Raw genomic sequence first — 18,773 nt, forward strand, 5'->3', positions numbered from 1 at the left:
GAACATTGCTCAGTGCATCCCTTACTCCAACTATCTTTTTTGGTCTAAATGAAGAAGTTTAAGATTTTTTTTTTCTGTTTTTAAACTATGAAATATACATAAATTCATTTAACTCTAAAAACTAAAAAGTCGGCTTGAGAATCAACCTTAGAAGCAGCCATTGCTAAAATTCTTTCACATTCTTTCTGTTCAAACACAGATAACTTAGAAATCTTTTTTTAATGTGAAAATGAAAATGTTTTTCATTTCTTTCCCAAAACTAAATTATATTAAGAAACTTGTTTTATTTTGAAAGTTCTGTTTTGTGATTTGAAGCTTTCATCAGTAACAGTTTATACCTGTTAAAAATTCACAATCAGGTATGGGACCATAAAAATATCAGTCTCAAAAAATATTACTGAAATGACAATTTTAATGTTAAAACTTTCTGTAAGCAGTGGCAGTTCTTTGAAAATTAGTGCTTTTGAAATGTAAAAGAAACACAGCTACAATAAAGACAATTAAAAATTTTGAGCCAAGTTTTTTCATATATTTTAATAAAACTGGAATTTATGCCTTTATAAAGTCCTTCTTCTTGCCTGGGCCAGTTCCTTAGGACAAAACACTATATTACTCCTTCTGCAGATTTCTCTACTGGTGGGTGCAGTAAGAGAAAATGGCAAATAAAGAGAATATAACTGCCATTCTCCTTCCGAAACAAGTTTCTCACTCTTAAAACTGCTCTCTTCCAAATTCTCTGAAAAACTATCCTTTCTTCCAAGAAATTTATTTCCACTTAGTCAAAAAATGATTATCAAAATAAAGATCCCCCTTTAAAGAATGACAAATGGTATCTTTATTCAGGACATGGACAATAAGAAAAAAAAAAGTAAGAATGTATCAAGGGGGAAAAGGTGGCTTTAGATCACTTATAATGTATAAAGTAGGTAGTTGCCTAACTCTGAAAAGGATCTTAAACTTACAGAAAAAAAAAAAAAACTAGAGTTGGATATATCCTAGTAGTCCAATCTGTGATAATATAGCTAACATTACAAGACAATTTATTCTAGCTTTCCCAGGTACAAATGAATGCCCCTTTTGTACAAAATAGGCTCAACTGTAAGGAATAAGAAGGAAATCTACACAGAAAACCTATGAGGGAAGGAGCAGCAAATGACAGAATCTGCCTACATAAAATTAGCAATAGAACTTTTGGAATTTTCAGAGATGGTTTGTCTGATGAATAATATTTACCTCCTGCATTTATCTTACAAGATAAATGTATTGTTCACTTGATATGATCGCATATAATCTTAATTCCTATACATCAAAAAATAAACACAATGTGATTTATCTCTTGCTGTTAAACATTATTTTTGATTCATCTTTAGAGAAAAGGTCCATATACTTCTTCATATCTCGAAGGGTCTAAGACACCCCCAATAAAGGTTAAGGAGTTTTGTACTGAAAAGTGCTTTTTAATTCATAAAATTACTCAAAAATCCAGGTAACTCATCAAAACAGGACATCAATAGAGTAGTGGCCAATATTTTATCTGTGTTTAGGGAAGAAAAATAAGTTGGCATATATAAAAATCACTTCTCTTTCCTCCAAAATACATTTCCCTAGCTCTGTAGGTACCTGAACAAAAGATTAAGAAAAGCCCAAAATAAAATGGCAAATATATGCAGAAACAAACACCTTAACTGAATTAAAAAGTAACATTCTTCATATGAGATTTTACAAATAAGAAACTGGAAAAAAAATTAAAATATAAAACAAGCTCTTTTTTACTGTAGTAAGATTTACTTGCAATATAATTCATCTCCTCTTGTATTTTATCAAAAATTTGTACCAGTTGCCAAAGCATGTAGTTAGATTTATGCCATTTGAATGCCTTCAAAGCTCTATTTCCCCTCGTGCATTCCAGTGCCATTTAACAAATACACATCCAAGGAGTAAACTTCAAGAACAAAGCTAGCTGGTTTTATAGCTGTCCAAATAGAATTAAGGCGCAAAAGTAAAATCAAAGCCCAGTTCGTGTTGTTAAGTAAATTAAATTCATCTAAAACACATTTGAAAGGGAAATAATTCCATGACAGATAAACAGATGTCAAAACAAAGGCAAAATAAAATACTGTGTGAAATGTGAAAATCCTTTCGAATAAAAACAAGGCAAGAATAAGAACACTGCATGATTATTTGTTTCAGGTCTCTGATCTCTGATGCTAACATCATACACAGGGGCTGAAGTCCTAACAACTGTAAAGTCAACACTGTCACCAAATAATCAGCGGTCACAGCACTCCATTTCTAATCTTTTGGAGGAGGAAACTATCCGCCAGCTCACTTTCCGGCCTATAGCTCGCAACGGCCACGGGACCCACAGCCGCTGCGGCCCTAGTGACTCCGCTGGGGAGTGCCATCTCCGCGGATCTCCCTCTGGGACGCGAGCCGCGAAAGCGAACACTCACCGGCAGTCCTTGAGCCATATCGCAATCTTCTCGTTGGGCACGTTTCCTGCGGGGCAGAGTGAGGGGACAGCTCGTTACCAACGCCAGGGGTACTCCCACCGCGGGGTCAACCTGGACAAACCCATGTAGGAAAATCTACTGGGGGTAAATGCAGCCTCAGCAACATGTCTTAGTGTCCATCTGAAGGGAAACGAGATGGCACCGGGGTGTCTGTATTGACTCTGGAGACGTCCCGCCAAGCGCACGCATTTAAAGGTCCAATGTGTCCCCTCTCTCCCGGCTTATCAAGCTCTGGAGGATCTTCCAGAACTCACAGCAGTCGCCCAGGGCGCACGAGACTTTCCCCCGCCCGCCAGCCTGCACCTCCCGGAGTCCTCCGCCCGCCGGGGCTCGGCCGGGTGCACAGACCTCTTCCCGCCGCCGCCGGCAGCTTCGCGCCCGGGAGGTCCTCCTCGTCGTCCTCGTCCTCGTCCTGCGTCGTCGCTTCTGTGGACAGGTCCTCCGTTTCCGACGCCTGCCAGGAACCGCGGCACTTGGCCCAGGCCTTCCTCCTGCGACTCGCCACTTGCCACTCCAGTTCCTCCTCCGCCTCCGCCGACGCCACCAGAGGCCGGTCCATGGCCGCACCGGGGGCTCCGCTGCCGGAGCCTGAGTGAGACACGGCGGCGGCGGGGACCCCCCGCCCCTGCTGTCAGCGCCCAGCCGGGCTGGGGGCCCCGGGAAGCGGTAGCAGGCGCGGGAGGGGGCGGAGGAGGAGGAGAAGGAGGAGGAGAAGGAGGAGGAGGGGACGGGAGGGAGGGAGGGAAGGAAAGGGAGGGAGGGGGCAGAGGGCCGGCGCTTCACATGTAGCCGGCCCGGCGCGGCGCGGGAGCGCGAGTGGCCCGAGCGAGCGCGGCTGAGAACGAGCGCCGGCCGGCCCGCCCGGGTCCCGCTCCCCGCCCCCAAGGCCCCCGCCTCCCGCCTCCTCCCGACAAGCCAGGGGCCGGGTCTGCCGCGGCGCGTCTGCGCGCCCCTCCTTCGGCGGCGTCCCACGCCCCCTTCCGGCCGGGGGCGCGCGGGGCGGAGCGTGGCGCGGCGCGCGCGGAGTGGGGCGCCGGGTCCCTCTCGCCTTGGCCTGCGGAGTGGGCGAGATTTGTTTGCTTGTTTGTTTGTTAGCGGTCTTTGTTTCCTGTCAACTTCTCTCGCAGAAAACCTGAGGGAAGGCCAAGCGCCGCTCTTCGCCGCTTCTCGCGGACTTCACTCAAGCCGCGAAGATGAACGCGCGTGATTGGTCTTTGTCAAAATGTCAAACTGGAGAAGACCAAACTTCGTGAAGTGCTACTTTCATGCTTAAGAAAGTTATTTATCGTGGTTTTGTTACGTATGAAAGTGAATTGAGAATGTTTAATCTGAAATTCCACAGTGAAGTTGGATAAAGATGAAGGAAAATAAGAGCAAGGAATGGCTAGGAAAATGTAGAAATATTTGCTTGGATTTTGGTGTTTACAAGATGCTTCAAGAAACAAATGATGTTAAAGTTCAGAACTCTCTTAAAAATGCGTTTGGTCATCCTCCCCCCCACACCCCCTTTTAAATCTCATTTAGTATAAAGACCAAAATCCTATTCAAATATCACATAGCGACTTACGATGGTTTACCAATATCTACAAGACCATATCAAAATTCGAAACTAACTTTCCAGCACCACCATTATATTCTGGGCCTATGTAATGTGTGTACTGTGAAACTAGAAGGGGTGCTAGAACACTGTTACTAGCATCTCATTGTCTTGAAATTTCACTTTATTCTTTTTCTGAATCTTAAAAGACTTTCCAGTCTTCAAGAGTCTGTTAGCAAAATGCCAGTAACGATGTAATAATGGCTCTTCAGAATAGGCTAGAACCTAGTCCCCTGTAGGAAAGGTAAGCAAGAGAGAAAGGGAAGTAGCTGGAGAGGAGGTTCTGAAAGGGGTGGTAAAAAACCACACACAACAAAATATGCTGTCTTCACATTTTCATTCTGGGCCCTGACCGATACCACCATTTTCATTTGGGGCTCTCAGCTTCAACTCCATTATCCCCACGTGCTGTTGCTGTCTCTCTGTCCTTGCATCTCAGTTTATTGCTGTTCTTTCTGTCCTGTACTTTCATGAATTTCAAGATCCGAGTCAGAACTTTTCCTGAACACATCTTTCCACCACTTCTGGTCACATCTCTCCCACAATCCCCTGATACACAACTGAATGCCTAGGTCACTTATGTTGAGACTGAATTATGTAATAAATAATATGACTGGCCTTTGAGGGTGTATGTTTGACTTCCCAGCCACACTGTAAACTGTGAGAGATTAAAGAACATTATTCTGTATTCTTCTTTTACCCTCTATACTACTAGTACAGTGCTTATCCCACAGGAACGATGACTTCTGTTGAGGTACATGTTCTGTTCTTTATGTTCTTCCGAGTGGACAAATGGATAAAATATTTGCTTCATGTTGTTTTCCTAAGGCCTGATTTTTTTTTTTTCAAGGTCTTAGACTGAAAGAACGTGCACATGCCAGAATTAAGGTAGGGTCAGATGGAGAGTGAGACTCTTAAGCAGGCTCTGCTACCAGCACAGAACTGGTTGGGGCTGCATTTCACCACCCTGAGATCAGGACCTGAACTGAAATTAAGAGTCTGGCACTTCTAACTGAGCCGCCTAGGTACCCCTCTAAGGCCTATTATTTTTTTATTTAGCTTTGTTGTTTAAATACTTTTAGACAGCAAAGAAGTTTTGAGAAAGGCAACAGTGAACCATATTTTAAATTTAAAAACCAACCACCAGAGTCAAGCAATAAAGAAAGGGGTAGGGGGGATGCCAGCAGGTAACATTAGAATAGAATATAGAAATTGTTGAATCTCCAATAGCACAATTGTATGTTTTCTTCTACATGGAAATTTTTAATGCAAAATGTTGAAGGTACAGAAGTAGTTGGGAAGGAAATCCTTGAAATAGTAAGCTATTTTGGAACGTAAAGGGTTTTAACTGCATTCTCGACTTTGAAATTTTAAAAAATGCCCAAGGTGTTTCATTTATTTAGAAATGAATGCCATATCACACATGAAAAGAGTCTTGTTATTTGGTTATTCAAGGATTTCCCCCGCCAAAAGTACTGTATTTAGACCTACTGCAAATCCACACTACAGAAGCTCTGCATAAAGAATAATGTCTGATTCACTTATGCTTACAAGGTAGAGGAATAGACAAATTTATATAAAATGTGGATAATTCCATTCAGCAAGTTGTAGTGGAAACATTAGGTGTTTGGTGTCAAACTGAAGTTTGAAATCTGTCTCTGTGTCTTTCTAGTTTTATGGCCTAAGACAAGACAGCTATTATCTCTGGCCATCACATTCCTCATCTGTGAAATAGCAATCATGATAACAACCTTCCTAAACTGATGTGAGCATCACATGGAATCACATGGAAGTAGATGCTCAGAATAGCTGCTGGAATTGTTATATTGCAGAAGGCAAACATCAATTCTATTATAAGGGGACTGTTGTTAGACTGGTAAGTGACACCTACATTCTAATGCAGATGAGTTTTTTTAAATGGCATAATTTCAGGCCAGGACAGAAAACATACTCTGGTTAGACAATTTTAAATGGAAAAGCTTATATCAGAAATGAAACATTTTGCTCAGTTTAATTACTTTAGTTATTTTCTGTTTTTTCAGATCTTAACAAATGCCTCAAAATTACTAAACAAGATTTACTATTTTTTAAGCTAAGGCATTTTGTTCTAGTTATTGCATTGTTTGCTCAATAATACTTATGTAATCAAAATTTTATGCATCAAAATTTAGTGATAGAGTGATCGGAAGTGGTAGCAGTGCAGTTTACCAAATTTTCAACCCTTATTAAGACAAAAGGGAGCTGGGAGGTATCAGATAAGTAGAATTGCAGATTAAATAAACAGAGCAGCATTTTTTATTTCAGTAGGATTGCCTGAGAAAAAAATTTTGTATGAAATAAGTTTGGAAAACACTATATATTATATCCCCACCTCTCACAACCAAATCCAGTCACAATAATGTAAAAGACTTGAGAAGTAAATTCTCAAGATTTATTGGGAAAAAAGAAGAAAGCTGGCTAACTTCATTTTATCCAGTATTTCTAAAAGTCATTTGAACATGAAATCTTTTGGGCCTGCTCTATATAGCTATTAACATTTTAAGGGATACCACTGGAATAATTTGCAACAGGATAAAAGGAAAATATTATTCAATGACTGAAATCTTTGAAAATAAATCTTGGTTTATTTACAATAAAGGTTTATTTACAAACCTTATAGATGAACAATGAGGAAAGATGGTTAGTCTGATTTGAGATTTTTTTCTGATATATTTCTTTAAGTCATTATTAGTCATGAAAGTATTTCTAGTTGTGTATATTTTAAAGTAATAAAATTCACTTGTATAGTCTATAACTTGAACCTATTATTTATCCTTAGGGTTTTTCCACATTAGGAAGAATTTAGGGAGTATTATACTAGTTCATTATCCTCCTAAGTAAGCATTAATATAGCATAACAATCTGCTATTTTGATTTCCCTTATTTTCTCAAGTACATACCAGAAGGAGAAGCAGGTGTTAATACCACTGGAATTTTGCCTTGCAGATTATTTACATAATCTGGGTAAATTTACATACTTTCTAATTTTTGCATGTTAAAAACGTGTCATTTTATCATCCATTTCACTGTCTTCAGATCACAATTTCTTCAGTTTGTCACATAATGCTAAATTTACCTTCTCCATGGTAAAACCTTGTAGATAGCTTGTGTTTTTTTTTCCCCCCAGTGGCTCAATTCTTTGGTGTTTCTGAGCAACAGGTAAGAATAGCTCATCTATTCTTCATCAACAATTGACTGAAGCAAGATTATGTAACAGAGTAAGTTTTATTTGGTCTGTTTCATGAATTCATGAAAATTTAGATCAGTCCTTTTTTCTTTTTCTTTTCAGTTCTGCCTTAAATATTGTTTTAAAGATCTCTGACATTTTCAAACATAAAATCTTTTGAAGAGGCACATCTATCAGTATTAAATACTCAGTTTATGCCACTTGATATTAAACATTTTTATGCTGACACAACAAAACAAGAGGATGTTATTATTCCATTTCCTAGTTTTATCCTTCTGTCTTATCATATGATCAATGTCTTGATAGATATATTCTTCCTGTTTTAAGACTGATTTCTGGCTTATATCACATATATTATTATTCTCTATTTGAAGCCATTTAGCACTTTAAAAAGTTTCACAATGCACATATTTGGAATTATATATTCACATGTAAATTTTCCTACCTCATTTTATAAGAATCAGAAGAGGTTGGTGACCACATAAACCATATCTAATACTAATATATCTTTAAAAGCTTTAAATGGTACTGACCTCATAGATAGTTCTTTAACACACACACATACATGCACACATACACAATGTCTTTTTTAAAAATAATTCTTATGTGTGCCTAAACCTGAATAAATATAAACTGTACTGCCTCTCCCACATTTCCCTTCTCTAATCTCCTTTCTGCAGCTCCTTCATGCCCATCTCAGAACAAACACAATCTGCATTCAGAACAGAACCGTTTACAAGTTCAATGGAGTTATTTTGGGTGAGTCATTGAAAACACAGTACAAAACCTTTCCTCACTCACCAGAAATGCATTTTTAAAATAAAGCCAAAGTGAACAAGGCTTGGCAAGTTTGAGGGTGGACAAAATGGGGAGAGAACAGGATTTCTGCCAAACTCAGAGAGGATTTTGCTAAACCATTTTTGTCTATTCCTTACATTCAACTCTACCAATTTTTCTTACCATACTAACCAAAAAGTATAAGATTGAGCAGGTGGGACATCAAAACACAAACATTTCAGTTCAGCTACCACTGTGATACTGAATAGAACCAGCAGATCCCTTATATCTTAGCATCAGTTAAGTCCCCCTTTTTGTCATTCTTTAATTCAGAAGCTATAAGATGTATCCACTAAATAATCTTCTTATTCTAATTAAATCAATTTGGACAAATTAATAATAATTATAGGCAGTTTTTGGAAGGCTGTATATAAATTTGGTAAACAATTCTTTAAAATTGCTAAAATAAGAGAAGTTCCATGAAAGTTAATTAAACAATAAAATATTAAAGGAAATAGAGCTATAGAGACAGAAAATAATAAGCTAGTTCCTAAAAAAAAACTTTTGAAATTGAATTAATATAATGAAAGTCTATACAAATGGCTTGATACATTTTAGATATTTAACAATCAGGTATTCAAGATTTATGAATCAGTATAGATTCTTCTTTATCTATCTATATAACATATTACTCACCCTTTATCTTTCAGAGAACTTTCTAACAGAAATACAAGTAATTACTCTTCCACAACTTGGTACAAATCAGTTGAGGTTCACATCTCATGAATGAGGAGAAACCTAGAAAGAATCAAGAAGGAGAGATTCTTAAACCTATAATGATAATTCAGAATTCCTTTGCTATAAAATTTGATAGTCCATGAAAGCCACCTTTAACATAGGTTGACCCAGAAAGTTACTTTGTGGTAACTGACACAACCTGTAGGCGGCCCTATGGTTAGAATTGTTCACAAAGGGTCTTTCTCTAAATCTATGGGACAATCCAGGTTCTACTAGATGAAACTATGCAAATGTTCTTCTTGAACTCCCTGCAAATTATTAGTTTCCACAAGTCAGGGCGACAATTATGGGTTAAAAGGAATGCAAACTCTGTGTTTGAAATTAATCTGGCTATGAAAGCACTAGGGTCATAATAAACAAACACATATTTCCTGCTGTAGTTTAAGAGCATAGCCAAGAACTCTGGTTTCCCACATTTGGGGAATTTTTTCCTTTTCTTTTATGGTTAGGCAATTGTTTTTAAATTATAAAATAAGTACTTATACAGCCTTCAAAGTTTATCTCAACAATCTAAGAATGATTTTATCACATATAGTTATATTTAAATATAGTCAACAAATGATCAAAAGTTAAAGGGACTAAATATCTATTGATGGGAACCCAAAACTAAGAACTTCCCCACAATCTTATTTCAAATCAAACAGAAAAATGAAGAAAACTTCCATTAAATTTCTTCGTAGCAGGCAAGAAAGGTAGCATATTTGGCCTGGACTACATTAGCACTAAATCAAACAGCTTAAAGTTATGTCTATTAATAGGTTGTTATTATATAAAAGAACTACAGGGTAAAGGTCAACACACAGGTTGTTTTGGTTAATTTTTTTAAAATCCCCTGAGCCAGTGTCTTTCCAATTTTTTTACTAGTCAGCCAAGTTGGCACCTTGAAAACCTTTAAATACTGTAACTATAATAGTGCTGATACTCAGTTTGGAGAAACGCTGTTAGAAGAGTAATTATTTCAGTGGACCCAAGGAAACAACAATGTTGAAAATGGATATGTTTGATTGAGCACTTGCTTTGTGTAGACACTGTACTTTTAGTGCAGGATTTATAGTGTCCCCTTGAATACAACAACCCTAAAGGGCTTGTATCATTCTCACTTTATAGTCAGGGAAACTGAGCTTCAGAGAGGTTAATTCTTGCCCCAGGCCATGTACTAGTAAGTGGCAGCTTAGAACCAGGACTTTTCCCCTGCAAAGTCTATGCTCTCACCTAAGATGTGTGACTGTCACCTAGTATTCCAGATCCACTGTTAGAGAAACATTAGTAACTACTTATTCTCTTCAGACTGAGGAGATTCTTCCCCTGTAGCTGATGGGCAGAGGATCAGTGTGACTCAGAACTGGAAGGAATCCTATGGAGCCAATTACCTACTACAATTCCCTCATTTTACAAAGTGAGGGAAACTGAGCTCAGAAACTTGAAGTAGCCTGCTCAAGGTTGGCCATCTAGTTAGTGACAGAATTAATTAGGGACAAGAATCCATATCTCAAAACCCTACAAACATTGATAAAGGCAAAAGTTGAAAAACTGCTTTTATCTTATCAAATGTTCTAAAAAAACTCAGAGAATGTAAAAACAAAGATTTTAGTATCTAAGCTTCTTAAGGACATGTAATATTTCAATTTATCAGTCAAGGTGGCCCAGAATTTGTCCTTGTACCTAGCTATCTTTGTGGAGAGGACTCAAGGTTGGGGACAGTGAGAATCTCTGCAAACTAGAGTATATTATTCAACTAATTTTGAGTCCTTCTAGGATAACATCCTATATTCTGTTAGATATAAAAACCCAAGACTATAAGCATCCCTGTCCCAGCCACAAGAGCTTATTCAGGGGGAATCACACTCATGCTCAAGAAAAGAGAATTTTTACTTCTTAACCTAAAGTCCAGTCTTCTAAGTAAGATTTAACTGCCCAATAGGAAACCTGAAGTTTTAAGATTTCACCTTTTACAAGAACTATTTAAAATTCCATTTTTAAGAAAAACATTATTCAGAAAGTTTTATTGACAGGTAAAATTCAGCCACTACTGTGACTAATACATACTATATGTGAGTATTTCAATGTGTTAATATTTAGCCATGATTTAAAGCAGACCAGCAAAGATCTGGGTATCTCGATAGTATCAAATGATTTCCAAAAAGATGGTTTTTACAAAATCACTCTGATTTGTGAAATGACATCAATCTATATTGATTTTCAATATGAACAATGATGTGAAATGAGATGTGTTTTTTCTAATAAGGAGTCTTCCCAGAAGTTGTTAAGTATATCACCTGGTGTTCTCTTTAGAAGAAACTCAGAAGAATGTCTTTTTACAGTATTTGTTCCAAGATGAGTTGAAATTACTGGGACATTTTATTCTAATCACATGGACACCGGGACTTGGATAACTAACAAAGTTTCTGTTTTTAACATTGGTTACTAGAAAATTGAAAACCAAATATGTGGCTCACCCATGGTAGATGAGTAGGTCATCATGGTATGCATCCTAAACCTTATTCATAGCTCTGTTTTGTCCCCACCCTTTTTTTGTTCTTCTATTTTTTTTCCTTCCTCAAAATAATATGATATAGTTTCTGATATTCTTTTTCTGCACCATGACAAGGAATAGCTAACTATGCAAGAATATTATGCAAAATTATGTTTACTATTAGGAGGGAAACAAAGATGTTACATTACAATGACAATATTATGGCTTTTTTCTTTTATTTTCCAAACTTTTTGAAATTTACAATTTAGGGAGAAAAGGTTATTTGAACTTTGAAAACTCTAGCTATTTATTCAAAAGACAGAAGTATGGGAAATATTTGCAAGCCCCCTGCAATGTACTTCAGTTTGATTATATTAAGGCAAGAGAGGAACTTTCATAAAGTGAGGTTGGAATGGTAGGTGAGAGCCAAATTTCAAAGGCCTTGGTATATTATTCTAAGATTGTGTTATTGCAGTTGGGAAGTCAGAAGCACCTTTCAGTTTTTAACTAAAGTGCTTTATTGCAAGATAACTAGTAACTATATAGCTGAAAGAGTTGGGCATAGGAAGTTGTTAGGCAAGGGAGCCAGTTAGAAGGCTTATTAGTATGTTGCTTGAGGATACGGAGGCCAATAGAGACTCAAGTTAGGCTGGTGAGATTAGGGGCTTCCATCAGATTTCACAAATTAGAAATGGGTGGAAAGAAAGAAACAGAATGATCTTTAAGGATTTTTCTACTTTAGATACATGACTAGGTATTGGTGTTGTTCAACATCATAGAGAATTTGGAAAAATTTGGTATTTGGCATTAATTTGTTTGGGAGTAAGGAGAACAGAGAAAGGAAAATAAATGAGTTCATTATAGGACATATTAGATATGAGGTCCTTCTAAGTTATACAGATGGAAAGGTAGCCTGAAGCATTCAAAAATACAGTACAGAACTGAAACTCTGGATGAATGTTTGGCTTAAATTTTGTAAGGTATGTGTGTGCTTGCACTTACTAACACTAGACGGCCATGTTTCTATTTCCCAAGTAAACTATTCCCAATATACCAAAGCAGTGGTCATCGGTGATTTCTGAAATGCTAATCCTCTGGATCATTTTTAGCCCTCACTTTATACTTATCTTTATAGCTTTTCCAGGATTGGCTATTCCTCTCATTTCTTTCTTGATCTTACATTTTCCTCTTCTTCTACTTCTCCATCCCCTTCACTGGTTTTCATTCTTTTATCAGCTTTATTGTCATGTTCCCCACAGAGCTCCCCATGTTTATACACTCTCCCTGACTGAGATGGAGAAGACTAAGGATGGAAAAGGTTGGGGGGAAACAAAAGTTTGTTGAATGTATTAAGTTTGAAAGCCTGTTAGAAATCCAAGGGAATATGTTGTGTAGGCATTTAGATACATGAATATCGAGTTCAAGGGAAAAATCTGGACTGAAATATAGATTTAAGAGTCATCAGCATATACATAGTATCTCCAGCTAAAAAACTAATTGAGGTCAACAAGGGGGGATTGATGAAGAATGGTAATAAGAGATGTCTGAGGATAGTGCTTGGAGTACTCTACATTTTAAAGGCAGATAAGTGAGAAGAATCCAGCAAAAGAAGCCAAGAGAGATCCACTAGTATAACTAGCAAAATGGGAAGAGAACTAAGAGAAGTGGTATCTTGAAGGCCACTGAAAAAAAGGTTTTAAAGAGGAGGAAATGATCAACTCTACCAACTTCCTGAGAAGCTGATTAAGATGAAGACTGAGAATTGACCTCTTGGTTTGGCAGTACAGATGTTGTTGCTACCCTTGATAATAATTGTGGTGGAATAGTGAACAGTGAAGCCTTGATTGTAGTGGGACTCTGTGGGGCTGGTTTCGTTTTAGAAGAGGGAAACAGGAAACAGCAGGGGCAGTCAAACTAAAACAATTAATTAGTTAAGACAGAAAAAAAGAGGGGCACCTGGGTGGCTCAGTGGGTTAAAGCCTCTGCCTTCGGGGACGCCTGGGTGGCTCAGTTGGTTAAGCAGCTGTCTTCGGCTCAGGTCATGATCCCAGCGTCCTGGGATCGAGTCCCACATCGGGCTCCTTGCTCAGCAGGGAACCTACTTCTCCCTCTGCCTCTGCCTGCCATTCTGTCTGCCTGTGCTTGCTCTCTCCCCCTCTCTCTCTCTGATAAATAAATAAAATCTTTAAAAAAAAAAAAAAAAGCCTCTGCCTTCGGCTCAGGTCAAGATCTCAGAGTCCTAGGATCAAGCCCCACATCGGGCTCTCTGCTCAGCGGGGAGCTTGCTTCCTCCTCCCCCTCTCTCTCTGCCTACTTGTGATCTTTGTCTGTCAAATAAATAAAAATCTAAAAAAAAAAAAAAAAAAGACAGAAAAAAAGAGCAAGAAAACCATTATAAGATATATGGCCATTCAAGATCATGAGTATCTATGTCTGAATAAGGTTGGGCAAAAGCCAAGTTCTAAAGTTTTGACCCCTCTGACTTTATTTCCACTTAATTTTAATATTAGACGTTCTTATATTTACTATCATTTGTCAAAAATAGTCATGAGAGAAGTAAAGTTAGAAACAGTAAATGTAGACATCTGATGAAGAACAGGATGAAGATAGGAAAATGGCAAAAAGGAAATACAGAGTTGAAGAAGGATTTCTGGTTATTTTTTTAGGAATAAACCATGTTTATTGGTTAAAGACAAGAGCAAGTAGAAAAAGGTTAAATATACACAGAAAATGTTAGGTATTTGAGGGATAAGATCTTAAGAAAGGGAGAAAAATTTATTTCACTTAGGTCATTTCTTTCTTTTAGGTTAGAAAGACATACAGTGTATCAATTAGTTAAATTATCTGGAGAAGATAATTTTTTTAAAGATTTTATTTATTTATTTGACAGAGAGAGAGAGAGAGAGAACATGAGCTGGGGGAGCAGCAGGCAGTGGGAAAGGGAGAAACAGGCTCCCAACTGAGTAGGGAACCTGATGCTCATAACCTGAGCCAAAGGCAGACATTTAACCAACTGAACCACCCAGGCGCCCCCAGTGGACGATAATTTAAAGGAGTTTGCATGTAATGTCCTATATATACTCTAAGAATTAGTCCAGATCTTCTGCTGAAGTAATGGATCATGAGCTGGTTGGAGAATTTAAGAGTGGAAGGTTTGGCATATCTATTATTAAAAAGGGAAAAGTAAAATATTTATTTAACCATTATATACTACTCTAGGCACCTTTTAAATATCAGCTCATTTATCCATCATAATATATTTGTGAGATATGTTGACTATTATCCCCTCTTTGCAGATGATGAAAATGAGGCACAAAGTGGTTATGCTTTTTTCCTAAGGGTACCCAGCTAATAAGTGGAGGATCCTGGAACTGAGCTTTTGTGGGCTAGCTCCAGAGTCCATACTCTTATCTTCTTTGCATTGCTGATAAATGGCAGTGGCCTACCTTTACTTAGCAGGTTTAGGTACATAGGTGCTGAATTTCAAAGGACAAAATTTTACACCCGTCCAGGATAGGAGGAGTTTAAAGGTTGAGTGTGATGGAAGTTAAGATTAGTTGATGAGATAAGCCATGGCATGCAGGGTTAGATGGAAGACATAGAGCAGGATGGAGAGAATCCAGTTCATGTAGGGGCTCAGAGACTTGAATCTTTGTTATAGTCTGAAGGCTTATGTTCCTTTGAAATCAAATAGTTTGATAGAGGTAAGGAAGAGGGACCATGGAAAACAGCAGGGACTCAATAAGGGAGTAACATTGTGAAGTGTCATTAAGAAGGGTAAAGAGTTGCTGGGAATGGCGAGGTAACAGTGGAATATGGCACTGGTAGTAGATCACTGAAGTCCAAAGAAGTTAAAGGCCAGTGCAGCAGAAGAGGTCAAGAAATGCTGGATCTAGGGTGTTGGGTGGGGCACATCTATAAATACTGAAGTCACTTATGAATCACTCAAGATGAGACATGAAATCGGGTGGAGAAAACGACTGCAGAAACCAGTGGATTGCAATGTGAATGTGATGAGGGAATAAAAGATGGCATAAGAGAGACCAGACAGACATAATGAACATACTCCAAGCAGTGGAGTCATATAGGCCAAGCTTCCCTGTAGCCACCTGCCTCTGAGAATGTGATAGGGAAGCCAAAAGTGCCATGCCATTAAGATGCCGAAATTGGCAGCATTCCCGAAGAGCTTTTTAAAGAGGTTGAACTGTTGAAATGATTAAAGCTTTAAATTACCTCAGAGGTACAACACATTAGTAAAGTAAATATTAATACAGATTAGCTTATCTAGCCCATATCAAACCATTATGATTTAAGTACAAATATGGCCCTATGGATATTTTATGGTTTTAAAGGTGGGAGAGTGGAAGGAGGAAGAGAACATAGGAAACGGAGGTACAATGTGGCCATGCATAATGTGAACAGCTGACATACAGGAGCAGGAAAGAACCAGCAACCATGAACATGGAAAACCTCTTAAATGTGCCCTATGAATAATGTGGAAAGGGGAAATGTACAAATGAGCTATGCTCTCCCTTGGTTCAGAATTCTCAATAAAAATTGTTCTTTTAGATGCAACCAGTGATAGGGGCTTTCCCAGTTCCAGCAAAGAGACTCAAAAACAAAAAATATATTTTTACAGAAAAGAAATCCTATCCTTGAATCAGAAGGCAGGCTGAATTACATATTATGATATAATTAACTACTTAATATTAGAGGAAATTGTGTTTCGATCAGCAAAAATTCAGATTTGCCTGGCGACCTGTATTGTTGGTTACCTATAAAACCACCTCTCCTCCACCTTCTTCCTTAGCAACCAAATCTTTATTATGCCACTGGATTTTGGCATATACATAGGACACCAAGAGATAAGGTAGCTGTCTTGTGATGATAAGTAGAGCTAGCCTTGAAAGAAAAACCAAGTGCTAATAAGTTTCCCAGATTTGAGAAACAGTAATGCAGGGACCCAGCTAAATATGAAATTTCAGATAATGAATATATCACAAGGGATATATATCATTTAACTAATATTCAGATTTAACTTTATGTCCTGTACTTAATCTGACAACCCTAGATACTCAGGATGACAAAATGGGAAGTTAGCTAGATCCTGTCATTGATGAAGTAATTGAGCTGCTGAATTAGCCAACTTGGGGATGACCTTAACTCAAAACATTTTAGCATCAGATAAATATTCCTTAGTTTTAAGCGAGTTCTCATTGCATTTTCTGTTATTTACAGCCAAAGCATGTTAACTAACACAGTTCTGTCAGCCCTCTCATTGAGCAAGTCAATGCACATATTGTTCATCCCTACGTATCAACTTACAAATTCTAATTAGTATTTTCAAAAGGTTTCTTTGTGAAAGTTCTTTAATATGAAATACATCTATGTTTCCAGGATTCAGTTATCCATCTTTATGTAGTACTCCATAAAAGTTATTTTCATGAAATCTGTAAGATGAAATGTCTTTCTCTGCAGTTTACCTGGATTAGATGATCTCTAAGATCTATTCTGGTTCAGAAAATATTAGTTATTATAGGACAAAAGTAGATGTGAAATAAAGATAGGCACCTAACAATAAGACCATACAACAAAAATGATCCAGTATTAAAGTTAATTATGTAACAAAAGGCTTTTTCTGACAGTAGTTGCTCGTTTTAAGAATTAGCAGAATCATATTCATAATACCACCACTGTGAAAAACTAATAAAACAGCTTTGATGTGATGTTTCTTGAGTTATAAAGAGAAATGAGAATGAAGTCTTTTATCCATATAAGTATATAGCTTTTGTTCTTAATATCCCACAAGTACAAAGGAATCTTGGGCAAAAGAAAACAAGATAAATGATGAAAAATTTCTAAATGGTTATATTCACAGGTTGTGTGTCCCTGGAAGCCCCCAAAAGTTGGCACTTTCCATCTGTTTCTAGTCGCTTATCAGAGGCCCGAATAAATTTGTGCGTGCTCTTAAAATTCAATTTTTTTTTACTATGAATATAACCACAGTGATTGGAAGAACAGAGTGATCTTTAAAGAAACTGACCTCCCCTGGTCAAAGGTCAAAGGCAGGAACATTTTTAATGGTTATATGCATTTGTGTGCATGCGTGACAGTTCTGCAAGCGTGTGTGCGCACTTATGCTTGTGAGTAATCCAGAGGTTCTTAGATCAAGAAGCCTCTGATTTTTCTCCCCTGCTCATGCACAGGGCAGATATAGCTGCATGAAACGGGAGCTGCAGAAGTTAGCTGTCAGAACTGGAAAATGGAGTGAGGTTACCAGAAAGTTTATAATCAACATTATCTGACATATCATTACTCTTCAAAACCACGTTCTGATCTGAAACCAGCCATTTCTCCACTCTCCTCTCTTCCCTCTCCTAATAGTCTTATTTAAATGCAATTCAGCTCTCCTTCCAAGCCTGCTTTCTAAGAAAAACAAAAACACTGCAGTTATAGTAGCCATTCATTTTAGAATACTGTCCAATAACCACTATTCTCAGTCAAGCATGCCTCCTGACAGACTTCCCATGCACACCTCTCAACAAGCGTATCACAGTATTTACCCAGCAAAACCAGGTAACTCCCAAGAAGAAAAAAAATTTGCTTCTTAAAAAAATAATTTTCTTGGGGCACCTGGGTGGCTCAGTGAGTTAAACCTCTGCCTTGGGCTCAGGTCATGATCTCAGAGTCCTGGGATCCAGCCCCTCAACAGCATCAGGCTCTCTGCACAGCAGGGAGCCTGCTCCCAAACCCCCCCTCCCCACCCACGCACCTACTTGTGATCTCTCTCTCTCTATGTCAAATAAATAAATAAATAATCTTAAAAAATAAAAGATTTTCTCTGTACCAGATCTTAAAAAGAACCAAAGGCATGTGCATGCATGCATAGCCACAGACCTCTGCAATGAACTTGGGAAAAGAGAAAGGAGGGGAGGAAACATGTAACATTTTCGTCTGGGTGGTCTGAAGACACTAGAGATTGGAAAAATATATTTACAAGTTAAAAAATCTTTGTGAGATAATTTCATTTGAGATCTATTTTATGTATATTATTTGTACTACTTTTAAAAAATGATATATGTTTTTCCTTAAAAATTAATAACCATACAATAAACTCTTCCTAAAGACCGTTCATTGATATGACCTTGGAAGGGTATTTCTAGCTCATTGATTATTTTTTTATAATACTTATTTTATTATACTAGGTAAAATTTTGCCTCCACATCTTGCATAGTGAAGAAACAAAAATAAAAGCTGTAAATGGAAAAGAACACTTCTTCAGGGTCATTTAATTTAAAATTTTCTAAAGAATTTTCTTTCCTCAGTTTTAATTGTCTAATAATATCCATTATTTTTCTAATGTATACAAATATTTCTACACTGCCCCAG

At 37.7% G+C, this 18,773-nt stretch overlaps 1 protein-coding gene and 1 long non-coding RNA gene across 5 annotated transcripts in view; one reads left to right on the plus strand and one right to left on the minus strand.

The window, feature by feature from the left end:
* Positions 1-3,201, minus strand: part of ITPRID2 (ITPR interacting domain containing 2) — a 37,265-nt gene extending 34,064 nt beyond the window's left edge. For all 4 annotated transcript variants that reach the window (XM_059166858.1, XM_059166857.1, XM_059166859.1 and 1 more), the window contains exons 1-2: positions 2,862-3,201; positions 2,454-2,499 (exon numbers count right to left, since the gene is read on the minus strand). In XM_059166858.1, the coding sequence (XP_059022841.1) occupies positions 2,454-2,499; positions 2,862-3,072 (257 nt within the window). In that variant the 5' untranslated portion in view covers positions 3,073-3,201. The remainder of the gene's footprint in view (positions 1-2,453; positions 2,500-2,861) is intronic.
* Positions 3,202-3,685: 484 nt separating this feature from the next.
* LOC131827019 (uncharacterized) lies at positions 3,686-8,519 on the plus strand. The gene is made up of 3 exons (XR_009351854.1): positions 3,686-5,986; positions 7,277-7,308; positions 8,017-8,519. It is a non-coding gene; the product is annotated as an uncharacterized LOC131827019 (long non-coding RNA).
* The last annotated feature ends 10,254 nt before the right edge of the window (positions 8,520-18,773 follow it).

This window comes from Mustela lutreola, chromosome 3 (genome assembly GCF_030435805.1).
Source record: "Mustela lutreola isolate mMusLut2 chromosome 3, mMusLut2.pri, whole genome shotgun sequence".
NCBI classification, from domain to species: Eukaryota; Metazoa; Chordata; class Mammalia; order Carnivora; family Mustelidae; genus Mustela; species Mustela lutreola.